Consider the following 18,623-nt stretch of genomic DNA (forward strand, 5'->3'; position numbering starts at 1 on the left):
GTTGACTAAAGATGATGCTAATTAAAAAACCTAAAACACATATCGAGCCAAAAAATAATTTTAAAAATCCATATTCAAAAAAATTGGTTTCTGTAAATCTCTAATTATATATCTAATTGTACAAAAAAATTTCCTTAATCAGGTTGGTTGACAGGGGATCCTTATAATTGGTCGATTGGTGCGCAAGTGCAAATATCAATCTTATGACTTTTTTTTTAAATTTAAAAATACTAATAAATTATTGAATACATTATAGGTTAAGGGTAAAGCTTAAACTAATACATAAATGCTCAGCAGGATATATACATTTTTTTTAAAGAAAATAACCCATATTGGGGCGGCCATTTTTAAATATCTAAAAATAAAAAAAAATCGCTACAAATGCTAAATAACTTTTACCAAAATTTTTGCTTACCCTCTTTCGTAGCTATACTTCTTTACCCTCTATACACAAAATATTTTAATTATAAACATAAATCCTCATATTATTAAATATATATCATCTTCATATTTCAAACAATATTACATTTTTATATCAATTGGGCAATAAAACATTTGATAGTAATCATATATCACACAGTCATGTATATAATATATATAAAATTTTTTTTTATAAATTATGGTTTACATTAAAAAAAACACTTTAAACGGGAAAAGTTATTAAACTCTGTCTTTGTTGTATATTTTATTTTCAAATAAGTTAAATAATTATTTTAATCTCCGATCTGTTGAATGGACCATTCTTGTTGACATAAAGGGCAGTTGTTATGATCTTTTATCCATATGGACATGCAGCAATGGTGGAAGGAATGATTACACATGCCCCATACACCTAAATATGTGTTGGTATGTTCTTTATAGATTCTTACAAATAATATAAATATATATATAAAAGTTTATTGTTTTTAAAAAAGGTGCAGTGAGGTATGTAGTAATGGTAAATTACCAAAAAAGAGAAACAAAAGGACCGAGGACCAAAAAAAATTTGTTTAAGACTGGAGGGGGGTTGGGGGTTTATGTATTGTATATGGTCTAATTATAAAGGGAAAATGATCCAATCATTAAAATTATGATTTTTTTAAAAAAAACGAATAGCATATTTCCTAGGGTGAATGGCTCCCCCATAAAGTGAAACGACGTTTTCAAGCTTACTACCATGCGAGGGGAATGTATAAATTTCAGGCAGCTGATTGCAAGCTCTCATGAAAGGTGGGTTGGAATTGTTATAAATTTTGGAAACTATATCAAAAGAAAATATTACCAAGTTTTAAAAATTATTTGGGAAAGATCTTGGGAACACAAATATTTCGATTTTGCAGAATCAGCGGGCCCGTTAAAAATTTTAAAAAAGATTTTCTGCCCAGTCCGAAAAAAACACAAAGGTTGACTATTTTTTGTGAAGGAAAAATCACAAATTTGCATTATTCAAGGTTAAAAAAAATATATTAAAATTCAGAACAGGCTTGAAAAAACATCCTCGATTTTCTTAAATTTCAAAAAATGATTTCTGGGAAACGACTGTCAGGATATCGTATATGGTAGCAGGATTGGCTTTGAACATGTCAACTAGACATTGTGCTAATTTTAGAGCCGCGCCAGTCCATAAATTTTTCATGATCCGACCCAATATTCATAAACAATATTGACCATCTATCTTTGAAGTGGGCTCCCCCAGAAAATTGAATAAAATCATAGAATATTCGTTTATAAATCAAATACTTTTATTTACGAATCATAGTGTATTCCAAGGTTGTGAACACAAATTAGGTTTAAGAAATTTAAAATTGTTGCTAAGACCAAATAGAGACCGTATGGGCAAACCATCAAACCCTGGGCGGGTTTGGACCTCTTTCAGAAAATTGATTGCGATTAAGCTCCTCTTATCAAAATTTCCGCTAAATAGAGTTTAAATTCCTGAACCCCAATTCAGGATCACAACTCTGATTTATTATTTATATGTATCAATAATAAAATCATTATTCGATCTCGAATATTCGATTTAAAAATTAAAATTTCTATTCAAATTTTACAAAAAAAAGGAAAAATTTTTGTAGAAATGATTCTTATGGCTAAAAAAGATGAACAAGTTAAATTGAATTGAGTAGATAAAAATAGATGCAAAACTGTCTATAATAATCCATAATAAATTTTTTCAGTTTATCAAATTTTGCAACAAAATGCTTGAAGCTGGAAACAAAAACGTAAGGCTCATAATTCCTCCATTAGGAAGATAGTATTCAATAGAAATAATTTAAAAAATATATGTTTATTTTATATTTACAAATAGAATAATTCGACCGAATAATGGATATATAATTATTTGAAGAATAATATTTTTTCCTTATTCATATTTGATTAGAATAATTTTGTTCTTCGGTAATAAAAAAGTCAATATTTTCTAAGCAAAAAATAAATAACTGTAAACTATGAGCAAAACAAGTAACACTTGCAAATTTTCTGTTTCTCACTCGATACAATTTTTTTAAAAGGTACATCCTTGGTTATATTTAGACCTGTGCGCCCCCGGCCAACGCCAGAAAAGCCGCCGCTTAAAATGAGCCGTGCTGCCAGGCTCGCCGTCGTTTTTATGGCGGCGGCGCGGCGGGCATAACTATTAGAATGCTATTTAATTATATTTACAAATTAAATTATTATTTAAATTTAAATCATTATATTTCAAAATTACACAAACATTAACATATTAGATTTATACGTTTTAAAACACCCTAGTTTTATAGCCAGCTCTAATTGATGTTTTTTTAAGTATCTTTTTAATATATAAATTTAACATATAACTTGATTTATTAAATTAATTATATAAAATTTAATTTTGAAAGTTCAAGAAATTGTTTCATTTCAGCTTTAATAATTATTATGTTTTTAAATATTTTTAATGTATAAAATAAATATAATCAAATAGGCTAAAAATATGTTTTGATATAATGCTTAGATTTAATGCCATTAGATTCTATAAACAATAAAGGAATAACTGTTTTTCTAAAAGCATAAAATTAAAATAAAATGATTATTAAAAAATAAACTGTCGAAATATATATTTGATTCCTTGTCAGAATTGCCTGATCGGGCAACCATTAGTAGGGGTGCACTAGATGATGTTTATTCATCTATAAAAGCTCATGTTTTAAATCTAATTGATTCTGGATCAAAATCTTGTTCTATAACTTTTAATTTATATCATTTCAAGCATCGATATTATATCATGTTTAGCAGTGGCGTATCCAGGATTTTCCATTGGGGGGGGGATTTTTTGAGGGGCTTCGTCCCCAAACCCCCTTAGCTGGCCTTCGGTCAGCCTTTGTCCGGCCTTCGGCCGTATGTTTTACTATTCTATTAAATTATTCATAAAAATTATATATCTATTTTTAACTTTTATTTACTAATTTGTGCCTAATGATATTACAAGCCTATTTTTTATTATTTTAAGTTAGGTATGTTATATTTAATAAAGTTTTTTTAAATGTAAAGTTGAAATAAAGTATAATGTCATTTAAAATTTGATTTAAAAACTAGCCTCTGCTTAAATTCTCATACAATATAAGTAGAATAAAATTTTTTTTATTGAAAATACTAGTGTTTAAAATATTGACTAATAAATAATTTAAAAAGCAAGTTTTTATAACTTCTATCAAATACAATATTATCAAAAAGTTTATTAAACACTATAACTATAATGTAATTTTTAATTTTCGTGTGGAAGTTGCCAATTCATCTAGAATTTCGTTCATCGTTGGAACTAAATCTCTATGAATATTTAACATAGCTAATCCATTTAGCCAAGATTCTGAAATATTACTTTGTAAAAATGTCTTCAGCCTTCTCAAGTTTGAAAATGTCCTTTCATTCGTGCATGTTGTAATAGGCAAACATGCAAGAATATAAAATAACATTGGGAAATTTATTCAAGATATCTTTACAACGATTTAGCGCATCAATGGCATGCTCAGGTAAAATAGTTAAACATAATAAATATTTATACCATAATTCAAATTCGCTGATTAAATTTATCTCCGAATCAATATCGTACGAATAAAATTTGGCTAAATATTTTATTTTATCAATCGTGGCATTAGAAAATGAGGAGGGATCTTTGGGCAATAAAACTTTAAGAATTGCAAAGACTTGTTTTTTATCTAAAAATCGTACTTTTATTTGTGATAAAAAAGTGTCCAAGAATGGGATAAAAATAGATATTTTATAATAATCTTCAGTTGATCCAATATTTATATTTCATCTCATTAATTGCCTTGGTGCTAGACGGGTTTAATTATTGATATATCATAAAATTGAGCCTTCGAATCAATATCTACATAAATATTATGAAAATATTCATCGATATTCGTTCTTATTTTATCCACCTGTTCATATATATTTTCTGCCAAATCAATTACCTGAACCAAATCTAAATTTGGTTTTTGTAGATTTCTACAAAGTATTGAACTATAGGAAAATAATTTATTGATGCAACTAGCAGCAATGATAAACTCTGATTGATCAATTGAATTCAATAATGATATCGCTTCTGAAGACACATTACTATCTTGCCATTTAGTAATTTCATCAAATATATTCTTATCATCTCTTTGAGTTCTATAAATGCCGAAACTGAATCATGACGTAAACCCCATCGTGTAGGGCACATTTTTTTAAAATTTTTGATGATGTGTTTCGGGTGCATTCATTGATATAGTTCGATTTAAAACATCTGACCGTTTGGATATTTAAAAAATCATAATTTTTGGATATAATGGCTAAAAATATATTTATTTTATTTTATAAGTTAAAATACCCATGGAATTGCGTATAGAAGGTAGAGCACAGGAATTGAAGGAAAAAATGATAAAGGTAGGTAGCACTAGTATCTATTTTATAAAAATTAGGTTAGGCAGGTTTGGTGAGTATTTAATCTATATGAATATTATTCCTTGTGGGAATTTGCACTGCTTTGTTGTTAATCTTAAAGTTTATATAAGAATATTAAATTTAAATTTGATAGATATTAATAGTGTGGAATTTTTATTAATGATCATAACAATTGCTAATTAAATATGTTCATTTTCATTTCAATAAGTGTGTTTCAATGTAATGTATTAATTTTGGCCAGATAATGGCTGTCTATTTTCATTAAATGCTTTTATATGTACAATGTATGTTGGTAATAAAAATTAGGTAAGGTACAAAGATAAAAGGTTAAAGGGTGGTGGCCAGTTTTCAAACACCATTTATGCCAGCTTCTCTATGTGACCTTTTTTTTAAATATAATATAGTTAGTACAAAGTTTTTTTCAGATTTTTATTGATAAAACAACCATTTAAAAATAAAATTTTAATAATGTTTTTTCCATTGCATTATATTGCACACATTTATGAGATTAGTTTTGCCCAACTATTCTTATGAGAATGAAGAATAAATTCATACAAATTATTTATTATAGGGTAACCGTGGGATATATATATATAATTTCTTATAGAATGATTTAACTCCTCAAAAAAAACTGGAGATTTTGGAAATATCAACCAGATATAACTTTCCCATATATTAGGGACACGACAACAAAAAAATTAAGGTTCCAATATGTTTGGTTATCAAGGTGGACATGGCTTGCATTTTCTCCTACCATTGATTTGATGGTGCATTTTGCAAGAATTGTGTTTTATTTGGTCCCAAATTTGCTGGAAGAGCTCAGCAAAAATTACAGAGCTTAGTATTAACACCATTTACTAAATGGAAAGGTGCTACTGAAACTTTTAAAAACCATCAAAATAATAAGTATCATATTGAAGCATAACAAACAATATATTCCTTGCTATGGGTATGCGAGTAAGGAAATGGACGGACAATGGGAGGGAAAGATCCAGGATACAACCGATAATGAAACGAAGAGCGGGAAAGGGAAGTTGCAGGATAATAATGAAAATATAATAAAAAAGAAATGACAAAGGAGCATCCGAGCCAAAAAAACGGCATGTGACCGGGAAGGAGAGTTGGAAATAATCAGGATGCAGGAGGGAGTAAGAATATTGGTGGATGATTATCAAAAAATTTTTGACGAAGAGTTGGGCTGTCTGAAAGATTACGAAGTAGATATCAAATTAAAAGAGGGATGCGTACCTAAGTTTTGTGCTTTGAGGCGAGTACCGTTTGAATGGAGGAAGGATGTCGAAATGGAATTGGATAAATGGGTACAGAAAGGCATCGTATGTGCTGTGGAATATAGTGAATGGGCAACGCCGTTAGTGCCTGTGAAAAAAGCTAATGGTCAACTACGCCTGTGCGCTGGTTTTCGAGTGACTCTAAATCCCTGGGTCGTAGAAGTTAAATATCCTTTACCGAGAATTGAAGAAATTTTAGCGAATTTGAAGGGAAGTATATATTTTTCAAAGGTTGACAACGTGTACTTGCAATTGCGGGTAAAATCAGAAGGTTGCGTGTTCAGATCACGTCGGGGTCACCACTGTTAAATTTCGTTAATTAACCCTATTTGTTTTTTTTTCTATTTTTCTTTATTTTTAAAATATCAAACAACTTTTTACTTTTCTATTATTTTTTCTTCAATGTTTCTTTATTTTTTCTTCAATAAAAATCGATAAAATATATATTGTACATAAAAAAATATATTATAATAATTATAATAAATATCGTTTGTTTTTCTTTTCGCGATTTGTTTTTTTACAAATTCATCCCGTTTATTTATTATTTTATTTATCACAAGTCAATCAACTCTTTTTTAATATTTATTAATTCAACTCCTTGTTATTCATATATTACGCCATTATCTTCCTCTAGTGCTAAGCTTAATAAGTGCTCCCTTAGCACGCCCCCTTCAACAAAGATGATCATCCACCCCCTTCTCCCAGAGGTTGCCCCATTCCGAATCCTCCACCATTACATCCAACCAGCCTTCCAGCTCATCAACATCGTCCAAAACGGCCACGAGATCCCTCCATTCTTCAGTTCCAATCACTCCTAGACTAGTTTCTTTACGCTCGGCTGCCGTGATATCCTCTCCTCTCGTTATACCGTTTCTGCGTCCTCTCGTTTGTGCCTTCAACTGTTAAATCAACGATGGGCCATTCCACGCTAGCTGTTGGACGCTCTTCACGCTGCTCCTCTTCTTCCTCTCTCCTCGTTCCCACAATTTCTGCGACCGGCCTTGATTCACCGCCTCCCTCTTCTTCATCTCTGCTCGCTCTCGTAATTTCTGCGACCGGCCTCGATTCACTGCTCCTTACTCGCTCCGTCCGAGCCCCCACAATGGCCGCTATCGGCCTCGCTGAAACCTCTGCCATCCTTGCTCGAGCTTGCCCCGACCGATTACGATCTGCCCTCCTTTCCCGATTCCATGGACATCTATATTGAATATGCCCTCGTTCCTGGCAGCGATAACACCGTCTTCCATCCTCCATATTTCGTCTCATCGTTTTCCGTCCGCTTACCGACCCCTGCCCCCGATCCTATGGGGCCGCACCATGAGTAGCACTTCATAATTCCCACAAATCCAACTTCTACGCACACCCGGAGCATTATTCGGATCCATTTTGCTATCCACCTAAATATATTCTATACTATATAATCCTTACAAAATACGTACTTTGTAACGAATTCCTCTTTTATAATTCCAGGTAATCACCAATTTTATTTAACTTACAAAAAAATTATAACTTTTAACGAAAAAAAATTTCTTCACAAAAATAAATAATTTTTCTCTGTTCCTCTTTTTTTTTCTTTTTGGCCCACTGCTTCCTAAGCCTAGGCTTTGCACGCCGAGTAATTAATTATCTTTTCATCAAATAATTTGGGACACCGCCCCTTTCCCGTCTCTAACATATCCAAATTCCCTTCCAATAATATGATCCCAAACAACATATCGTTCCAACTCTTTTGACATTTTAATTATCACACAAAATAAAATTACACTTGTTCTTTTCGACAAAAATTGGGACTATATAAATTATATTTGTTCCTTCGACAAAATTTTGACTATCAACAAAAATTTACATTTGATAAAATTTGGCTATTATAGAGATTTTACATTTGATAAGATTCGACTATTAGAAAGAATTTACATTTGATAAAATTTGACTATTAAAAAGAATTTACATTTGTTTTCTTCGCCAAAGAATTTACATTTGTTTTCTTCGCCAATTCTATTAATTTCTCCCTCCTTCCCACCTAATTCCTATAGGCTCTTTTATTCCTCCATAAATTGTTACGTCTCCCATTCTATATGCTCTCTTATTCTCTCAATTATTATTATTTTCCTTCTATATACGACTTTCTATCTTCACACATGCTGACTCCCCTTTTCCCTCCTGACTGGACCTAAGTCTTCCGGGGTCCATTCCTCTCTTTAACTGATCCCCATGTCTTATTCCTTCTCTCCTGTCTTGGAACTTTATCTTATGCAATTTGTGCCCCACGTTCTCTATGACCACACCGGATTCCCATTTTCGGATACCCCCAAAAATTCTAGCCCAAACCGTTTGCCCCACCCCGAATTTACACGCGTTATCCTCCGAATCCATCTCTGGAGGTACCTCTTGTTTTAGCAAATCTAATTGAATGCGAGTTCTACGGCCCAAAAATTTTTCCGCCGGTGACAACTCCTCCCCTTTTCGACTATTATTATAATAGGCTACGGCGATCCATAGTTCCCCCCCCCCGCCATATTCGATTTTCTTAACCAACTTTTAACCAGAGCCACCATTCTTTCCGCATGTCCGTTTTAGCTTGGATGATAAGGAGGTGCTAAGACATGTTTTACCCCGGTTTCCGAGCAAAATTTTTCAAATTGTCTACTCACAAAAGCGGGACCGCCGTCGGACACGATCGTCCTTGCTACTCCAAAACGAGCCCATAAATTCTTTAAGGTCTTTATTACAATTTGCGTAGTCAACCCCCTTACTTCCTCGTACTCTACCCATTTGGAATATGCATCTACCACAATTAAATATATTTGCCCCTCAAAGTCAAAGAAGTCGATGTGGATACGTTCCCACGGCTGTGTAGCATTGGGCCATGAAGTCCTTCCCGTGGGTAGCCAATTTATTGGTACTACTGAATTGATAGCAAAAGCACCTAGTCTGACATCCCTACGATGAAAATAATATAATAACCACATTTGACTATAAGCTTTTGCTAAACATGCACTTTCACGGATGTTTGCCAGACCTCCTTTCTGGACTCTAGCTTTTCCTATGATTTCATTTTGTTGTCGGTCCGGCACTATTAGGTTCCTCCCATATATATCATCTAAAGTATGGTAATGGTGTGAACAGAATTCTACCTGCTCCCAATTATATACCACTTTACTTGGTACAAATTGCTCAATGTCTTTCCGAAGTTTCCGTCTTAATTTTGATATTCCCTGAAGGATATAACCCAGGTAATTAACGCCTAAACCTCCTACACCACATGGAAGGTTTTCCCAATGGTCTTCATTAAGAAAACCTAAGGCTTCGTATTCCAGAAATCTGCCACCTAACCATAGGTACCAAATTGTTCTACTTGGTTTCATCTCTCCTATGAAGGAGGCTTTCTTTTCCTTCTTCCCAAGGGTATTATATACACAATATTTACAATCGCCTTGCAAATGTCTTTGTCTCTCTTCGTTTACTAGGTTCCAAAACCTCGTGTCATCCAAGGTTTCATTGAAAGTCTCCCAATCTGACCAACCACCCAAGGCCGCGTCATTTCTTACGATCTTCCGGAAATCCTCCTTGTCTAGAAGTCTGCCACGTATCCCTCTTTTAAGGTATAAATCAGCAATAAATTCCATGATCTTCTTATTTATCATTTTGATATATGGCTTATATCGTGGTACACGTTTATCCAATTTCTCTTGCATTAGTCTCTGTTGTCCCTCTGTCGAGATATCAGTCATATTGTTCCTATAAACATCATAAATTTTCGCCACATTATTTTTTGTAAAACGAAGTTAATGGTGTGTCCACCGCTTGTTCGCGCTTGAGTTGCAAACGAACCTAAATATTTAAATGTACGGTAAGGATGTTCTTCGTCAAAGAAGAAGGTTGACTTATGTTCTTTCTTTATCAATTCTAATCTAGTCTTATACAAAGTGTCATCTTCTAATTTCTCATCATATATTAAACCTTTCTCTCCCTTCATTAATATGGGTCCTTTCATCTGGATCGGTAACATAGATCTAGCTGGTGTATTAAATCTGCTATTCAATATTTCCATTACACGTTGTGTCGTGCCCCATAGATTGTTTCTAGGACCACTTATGAAATACATCTCGGCTGAAGAGTTTCTACTTACCTCACTTCGATATAAACCTCCTCCGAAACGATTGTATATTTTCTAATTTCCCTAAAATTCCTTGATCATATGGAGTTAGTACCTTAACACAAAACCCCATATGTGGATTCTTGTCTAACCAATTTTCCAAAGTTTCTAATTTTTTAAACTTCTTTTAACCTCACATAAGGTATCTGGATTGGCCTCACCAATATCTATATATAGTCCCAATTTTTGTCGAAAAGAACAAGTGTAATTTTATTTTGTGTGATAATTAAAATGTCAAAAGTGTTGGAACGATATGTTGTTTGGGATCATATTATTGGAAGGGAATTTGGATATGTTAGAGACGGTATAGGGGCTGTGTCCCTAATTATTTGATGAAAAGATAATTAATTACTCGGCGTGCAAAGCCTAGGCTTAGGAAGCAGTGGGCCAAAAAGAAAAAAAAAGAGGAACAATTATTTATTTTTGTGAAGAAATTTTTTTTTCCGTTAAAAGTTTTGTAAAGAAATTTTTTTTCGTTAAAAGTTATAATTTTTTTGTAAGTTAAATAAAATTGGTGATTACCTGGAATTATAAAAGAGAAATTTGTTACAAAGTACGTATTTTGTAAGGATTATATAGTATAGAATATATTTAGGTGGATAGTCAAAATGGATCCGAATAATGCTCCGGGTGTGCGTAGAAGTTGGATTTGTGGGAATTATGAAGTGCTACTCATGGTGCGGCCCCATAGGATCGGGGGCAGGGGTCGGGGAAGCGGATGGAAGACGGTGTTATCGCTGCCAGGAACGAGGGCATATTCAATATAGATGTACATGGAATCGGGAAAGGAGGGCAGATCGTAATCGGTCGGGACAAGCTCGAGCAAGGATGGCAGAGGTTTCAGCGAGGCCGATAGCGGCGATTGTGGGGGCTCGGACGGAGCGAGTAAGGAGCAGTGAATCGAGGCCGGTCGCAGAAATTACGAGAGCGAGCAGAGATGAAGAAAAGGGAGGCGGTGAATCAAGGCCGGTCGCAGAAATTGTGGGAACGAGGAGAGAGGAAGAAGAGGAGCAGCGTGAAGAGCGTCCAACAGCTAGCGTGGAATGGCCCATCGTTGATTTAACAGTTGAAGGCACAAACGAGAGGACGCAGGGAAACGGTATAACGAGAGGAGAGGATATCACGGCAGCCGAGCGTAAAGAAACTAGTCTAGGAGTGATTGGAACTGAAGAATGGAGGGATCTCGTGGCCGTTTTGGACGATGTTGATGAGCTGGAAGGCTGGTTGGATGTAATGGTGGAGGATTCGGAATGGGGCAACCTCTGGGAGAAGGGGGTGGATGATCATCTTTGTTGAAGGGGGCGTGCTAAGGGAGCACTTATTAAGCTTAGCACTAGAGTAGATAATGGCGTAATATATGAATAACAAGGAGTTGAATTAATAAATATTAAAAAAGAGTTGATTGACTTGTAATAAATAAAATAATAAATAAACGGGATGAATTTGTAAAAAAACAAATCGCGAAAAGAAAAACAAACGATATTTATTATTATATAATATATTTTTTTATGTACAATATATATTTTATCGATTTTTATTGAAGAAAAAATAAAGAAACATTGAAGAAAAAATAATTAAAAATAAAGAAAAATAGAAAAAAATATAAATAGGGTTAATTAACGAAATTTAACACTTTCGATCTATCAAAAATGGAGAATCCATGGATATTATTAGAATAATAGATACTGGAAAGCAAGAACTAGCCTTGCAAAATAGATCAAGACTAACGCTAATAATTGACGCTATCCTGGTATGTGGCATCCAAGGTATCGCTCTTAGAGGTCATAGAGATAGCGGTGCGATATTTGATAATGAACAACAATAAAGATGGTAACCTAAGGGCTATTCTCGAAATAGATCTCATGGAGATCCCATACTTAGAGAAAATTTATTAAATTGTCCTAAAAATGCGACCTACTTGAGCTCAATAATTCAGTATGAAATCATCGATGCCTACAATGAATTAATAGTGAAGAAAATTATTACAAATATCAATAAATCACCCTACTTTTCGGTCTTGGCTGATGAGACAACAGATGTCTCTGGAGTAGAACAAATGTCTTTATGTGTGCGCTATATAAGCCTGGATGGTAAGCTTATAATTTTATTGATAATAAAAAAAATTATACATCATAGGTGATATACAAATATTGGAAGAATTTTTACAATTTATACTTGTTGTGGATATGAGAGGGGAGGCTTTCGCCAAAACTATTTTTTTAAATTTAGAGAAATAAGTTAAATTTAAATTTGATGCAAGGACAAGGTTATGATGGTGCTCCGGCTATGAGTGGCAAGCACATATTTTAAAAAAATATCCCTCCACTATATATGTTCATTGTGCATCTCATTCGTTGAATGCAATATCCGATTCATGTGCTCTACCTTCTATACGCAATTCCATGGGTATTTTAACTTATAAAATAAATTAAATATATTTTTAGCCATTATATCCAAAATTTATGATTTTTTTAAATATCCCAAACGGTCAGATGTTTTAAATCGAACTATATCAATGAATGCACCCGAAACACATCATCAAAAATTTTTAAAAAATGTGCCCTACACGATGGGGTTTACGTCGTGATTCAGTTTCGGCATTTATAGAACTCAAAGAGATGATAAGAATATATTTGATGAAATTACTAAATGGCAAGATAGTAATGTCGTCAGAAGCGATATCATTATTGAATTCAATTGATCAATCAGAGTTTATCATTGCTGCTAGTTACATCAATAAATTATTTTCCTATAGTTCAATACTTTGTAGAAATCTACAAAAACCAAATTTAGATTTGGTTCAGGTAATTGATTTGGCAGAAAATATATATGAACAGGTGGATAAAATAAGAACGAATATCGATGAATATTTTCATAATATTTATGTAGATATTGATTTGAAGGCTCAATTTTATGATATATCAATAATTAAACCCGTCTAGCACCAAGGCAATTAATGAGATGAAATATAAATATTGGATCAACTGAAGATTATTATAAAATATCTATTTTTATCCCATTCTTGGACACTTTTTTATCACAAATAAAAGTACGATTTTTAGATAAAAAACAAGTCTTTGCAATTCTTAAAGTTTTATTGCCCAAAGATCCCTCCTCATTTTCTAATGCCACGATTGATAAAATAAAATATTTAGCCAAATTTTATTCGTACGATATTGATTCGGAGATAAATTTAATCAGCGAATTTGAATTATGGTATAAATATTTATTATGTTTAACTATTTTACCTGAGCATGCCATTGATGCGCTAAATCGTTGTAAAGATATCTTGAATAAATTTCCCAATATTTTGAAGTTATTTTATATTCTTGCATGTTTGCCTATTACAACATGCACGAATGAAAGGACATTTTCAAACTTGAGAAGGCTGAAGACATTTTTACAAAGTAATATTTCAGAATCTTGGCTAAATAACGATGAACAAAATTCTAGATGAATTGGCAACATCCACACGAAAATTAAAAATTACATTATAGTTATAGTGTTTAATAAACTTTTTGATAATATTGTATTTGATAGAAGTTATAAAAACTTGTTTTTTAAATTATTTATTAGTCAATATTTTAAACACTAGTATTTTCAATAAAAAAAAATTTATTCTACTTATATTGTATGAGAATTTAAGCAGAGGCTAGTTTTTAAATCAAATTTTAAATGTATACTTTATTTCAACTTTACATTTAAAAAAACTTTATTAAATATAACATACCTAACTTAAAATAATAAAAAATAGGCTTGTTATATCATTAGGCACAAATTAGTAAATAAAAGTTAAAAATAGGAAAATCCTGGATACACCACTGGCTCCTAGAAATCAAATTTTAAAAAACAAAAAAAAGAGTTGAAGGCATGTATATATTTCATAAAGTTATTTTGGAAACTGTAAAACTGGGAGGATTTTGGATATTGCAAGTAGACCTAGAAGGAACTTATCCAGACAGATGAGAGAGAAATGAATTTAGATAAGCTAAACTTCACTTCAAATTAACCAAAGACAAAGCATTAAAGATTTGTATATTAATATTAGTTTTGGCTAAGTTTAAATCTCTCCATGACCTGAAAAAAGGTTGGCAGATATAATAACTAAATTTACTTTGGTTTACAAATAGCCCAGCAAGGAGTATTAAAAAAAATACAGGCTTACCTGAATATTTAATATAATAAAAATATGGCCCAACCTAAGTACCCAGGCCAGGCTTAGTGCCAGATCTGCAGGTCTTTGAGTAATAGTAACTGAATATTTACAATTATAATTTTTAAAAAGTTTTAAGTCATTAATTTTGATACTGTTCTTATAATTCAACAATTCTTTTTTATAATTTAAAAAATATTTATAAATATTATCATAACAAAATAGTTATAATATATATAACAGAACTTACACACACAATCTTGATTGTTCTTAGATTGGCATTCTAAACAGGAATCTTTATTAAAAAAATTTTAGTTAGGATTTATAAGAATTTATATATTCATAACTATTTTAAACACTTTTAATTATAACTGAGTTTAGCGTTTAAATCATGTTAAGCACAATATATATAAAACAAATATATATTTAGAGGCATGTATAAATTACCCATAATATTGGAGCGACATATCGCACAATTTTCAGTTTGAACATCCCAGCTCCACATAGCAACACCATTCCATTTTTTTAGATGGAATATATTTTCATTTTCTGACATCCTATAGAAAATTAATCATTTGTTACATTCAATGAAAGCTGACATATTATGATGACTAAGTGTCATAGAAAATTTTTTAAATATTCCTTTTACTTTCATCAAAGCGTAATTTTCCGTCAAGAATTCTGATCAAATTATTGACAACAAAAAAGGTTATTTATTTCCAAAATATAAAAAATATTATGGAAAACCTTATTGAAAATGCTGATAAATCCTTTTTTAATATTAAAATGTGGCAAAAACATTTTCCTTAAGTTTTTTAACTTTAACATAATTCTTTTTAAGTTTTACAACTTTTGTAACAAGTTTTGAACACAACTTAATTAATCAACCGTTTGTTAGCAACCAATTTTATACATCGAGTGGATATATCATTTATCCATTTTTAATTTTACCTGCAAAGCATGTTTTTAAAAGGTATCATAATTTTAATCATTCTTAATCAAGCTTTTGGTAAAAAAATTAATATCTACACCGATTATTTATGTTGATTAATATATTAATCTATATTTTAAAGTTGCTGAATCAATAAAATGTTATCAATGTAGTTCAGATGAACGACGTTCATCTGTAAAGGATGACTCTTATTGTGGTGCTTGGGGAAAATTTGATCCAGGTAGACATGAACTTGTTGATTGCCAAAGTAACAAAGCCAACACACCAGGGTTATTTTGTTTAAAAGAAACACGTGAGAGTGCAGGAGGTTATATTTTATTAATCCTTAATTATATAGCCAACATATTTTTTTTTACATGTAAGCTTAAATAATTGTTATAAGTAATATAGATTTATCTAATATTCTATGTATATTATATAAAAGTTTGGGGTCCATGGAAAACAGTTATACGACGATGTGCTGAAAAATCTAGCCAGGGTGTATCTGGTAGTTGTGAACAAAGTATAACAAATACAGGCATTCAAATATACACTTGCTCATGCAATAATGATGGATGCAATGCTGCCTTACCCTCTATAACTCTTAAAACTTCCACTATTTTTATATTATTTATAATTTTTTTATTGATATCTTTTTTATAAAATGCTCCATTTTTGTACAACATTTTGTAGTGCTTAATACTTTATATTTATTAAGTTACTGTACATTTACAATCACCTTTATGATACCAAATTTTTTATAAAATCAATCAAAAAATTATTATGCATCATATCAAATAATCTCAAATTTTTTTAAATAACTTTATTGATATAAATATTAATTTATGTGATATATAAATTAAAGGCCTGAATATTTAAGATATAAACAACTTATATCATTTTATGTATATTTTACATATATTCAAATATATATTATTTTTCATATAAAATATATATAATATCACTAATTTATTTTTTTATGTTAAATTTTAAATATTAAACAATATACAAAAAATGTGTTCACAGCCATGGGTCTTAAGATACAAAGAAAATTTCCCCATATCCTGATGCCTACTATTTCTTTGTTTATTATTATCAAATATTTGAGTCTCAGAACCGATTTCAAAACCATCATATTTTGTATCAGATAATACAATTTCCTTGAAACCCTCAAACTTTTTGTCATATCTGAAATTATCTTTTGACAAAAAATGTTTTTTGTTATCGATGATTGATATTTCTTCTTCATGTTTAAGCATTATTTTTTTCCAAGTTAACCGCTTAACAGCATTCCAAAAAATTTGACAAGATGTGGTAAGACCTTCAATGCAAATTATACCTGGTTTTCCAGGTAAAACAAAACCAGTTAAATCATTTTCTTGGGCTGTTTGTAGTAAAAACTTTCGCTTGGAGGGGTTGTAAATGTGATGACTATATATCCAATAACGAGAATAAGTTGTAGGATTTGATGGGGTTTGAAATGAATTTTGGATGGGGTTTGATGATAAAGGGTTCTTTTAATAAAATTATTTTTTAAGGATTATAGATTTTGTTAAATTGCAATAATTTCAAAATTATCAATGAAAAAATTTTGAATGATAGAATTTTTTAAAAATGAAATTAGGTATGCATAATTCCTCATATTTGATTGCGAATACTAATGCATAAACACCTTAGGATTGAAATATAAGTTTTTTCTAATAATATTATAGAGAAGAAATATAAAAAAATATTAAGTATGAGTTAAGTGTAGGATTTAGAGACATGAAAGTCCATCTATAATCAAAATCATGCTTGGCTTTGGTTTTAAATTTAAATCAGCCTAATAATTAAGCCAAGCTTTTCCATACAAATAAACTTAAAAGGACAAAATAAATGTTATCTATTTTATTAATATAAAATGATAATTAAAATTTCTCAGAAATTATGACCAAAGACCTGGGGGCCCAGTCCTAAGCCCAGGTACATGAACCAAGCCAATTTTAATTTTTTTAATACCGTACTCAGACCTTAAAAAAATTTTATAACACCTGGCCTGGGCCTAAACAAAATTTGTTTTTCTAAGCAAAATTTTTTAAATTGCCCTTATTATTTATAAAAATAAATATAATGTATTTTAAAAAATCTAGGCCAGGTCTTAAAATATAACCAAAGGCTGGGATGTACCTTGGCAGGTCTCTGATTATGACAAAATTATTAGTAATTTTTATTTTATTTAACTTTATAAAAATATAGATTTTTTTCTATTAAAAATTTTTAAATTAAATTGGGTTTAATTTTTTTTAAAATAGGACAGGCTTCAATTAAAAAATGGGGATGGACTGGGCCAAAAAAATTTTAATTTATAGAACTTTCATGTAGCATTAATAACAAATTAGTATATTATCACACCAATGTATTTATGCACTGAGCAACTGTTAAATTCCAGGTATCGTCATGTTAATAAGTATATTTAAAAAAACCAGCTATTTTTCAATTTTCAAATACTTAACAATCGATTTAATTAAATTATGAATAATATATAAATTTTAGAAATAAATTCAATATTTTTACAACCTCCTCTAACCCATTAATTATTTCATCATTTAGGAAGTCCTGTATAAATTGGATCATATTAGAAATACGCAGTTCACCACTATTGCTTTTGCTTAAATATTTATTTAAGTTGATTAATTTTTGGTTCAAGATTTGTTGTTTATTCTTGGTTATATCATTTGTAAATATAGATATTACAGGATTAGAATCGCCTAAGGGGTATGTTTTTGGATACTCAACAAAAATTTCATATTTAATCTGCCTTAAAGTTTTATATAATTTTATGATAGATAATAATACTTTATCCCCATTAAATTTTAAATTATAAGATGGTAACATATTATTTAGAGAGTTTTCCTTTGGAAATATAAATTCTTCTTTATACATGTTTTTAATCATATCTATTTCTTGCATTTGCAGAATATAATTTTCATCAGACATCATGTTAAAAACATGTGTTTTGTGAAAAGCCGTACTTATAAAGGTATGAAATAAAAAATATAGTAATGATGTATAGCCTTAAACGTTATTAATTTTTAAGTGATTTATTAAAATACTTGATAACGTTGAATTTTATCCTTATATACAAAATAATTTGATGATTTTGAGTATTGTCTGTGGTCTATTAGTACGTAAATCACAACCAGGTAGTATATTCGAATCTAGTAAAGGTCATGT

General features: G+C 30.8%; 2 protein-coding genes across 3 annotated transcripts; both read right to left on the reverse strand.

Moving 5' to 3' along the window:
- Positions 1-544: 544 nt before the first annotated feature.
- LOC135925744 (RING-box protein 2-like) lies at positions 545-18,389 on the reverse strand. Its single transcript, XM_065461205.1, has 4 exons — positions 18,331-18,389; positions 14,927-15,036; positions 14,730-14,774; positions 545-832 (listed from the first exon to the last, which is right to left on the reverse strand). The coding sequence occupies exons 1-4, from the start codon at positions 18,387-18,389 to the stop codon at positions 714-716; spliced, it is 333 nt and encodes a 110-aa protein (XP_065317277.1). The 3' UTR covers positions 545-713.
- LOC135925742 (RWD domain-containing protein 2A-like) lies at positions 16,281-18,372 on the reverse strand. 2 transcript variants are annotated; one of them, XM_065461203.1, is made up of 3 exons: positions 18,246-18,372; positions 17,967-18,203; positions 16,281-16,924 (listed from the first exon to the last, which is right to left on the reverse strand). In XM_065461203.1, exons 1-3 carry the CDS (start codon positions 18,357-18,359, stop codon positions 16,400-16,402), a joined length of 876 nt encoding a protein of 291 aa, XP_065317275.1. In that variant the 5' UTR covers positions 18,360-18,372; the 3' UTR covers positions 16,281-16,399. The 2 variants fall into 2 exon arrangements, with proteins under 2 accessions (XP_065317275.1, XP_065317276.1); XM_065461204.1 differs by having other exon boundaries at positions 17,967-18,207; positions 18,246-18,340.
- Positions 18,390-18,623: the final 234 nt, after the last annotated feature.

The sequence above is a fragment of the Gordionus sp. m RMFG-2023 genome, chromosome 3, assembly GCF_954871325.1.
Source record: "Gordionus sp. m RMFG-2023 chromosome 3, tfGorSpeb1-WG-v2, whole genome shotgun sequence".
Classification (NCBI taxonomy): domain Eukaryota; kingdom Metazoa; phylum Nematomorpha; class Gordioida; order Chordodea; family Parachordodidae; genus Gordionus; species Gordionus sp. m RMFG-2023.

Coding starts and splice junctions, on each gene's coding strand:
- LOC135925742 (XM_065461203.1), bottom strand. CDS start 18,359: ATGCAAGAAATAGATATGATTAAAAACATGTATAAAGAAGAATTTATA. Junction 18,204..18,245: donor TAAAATTTAATGGGGATAAA/GTATTATTATCT, acceptor ACTTTAAGGCAG/ATTAAATATGAAATTTTTGT. Junction 16,925..17,966: donor TAATTAATGGGTTAGAGGAG/GTTGTAAAAATA, acceptor TTTTATTAAAAG/AACCCTTTATCATCAAACCC.
- LOC135925744 (XM_065461205.1), bottom strand. CDS start 18,389: ATGATGTCTGATGAAAATTATATTCTGCAAATGCAAGAAATAGATATG. Junction 14,775..14,926: donor ATGTCGCTCCAATATTATGG/GTAATTTATACA, acceptor TTTTTAATAAAG/ATTCCTGTTTAGAATGCCAA. Junction 833..14,729: donor GAACAATCAAGATTGTGTGT/GTAAGTTCTGTT, acceptor ACACATATTTAG/GTGTATGGGGCATGTGTAAT.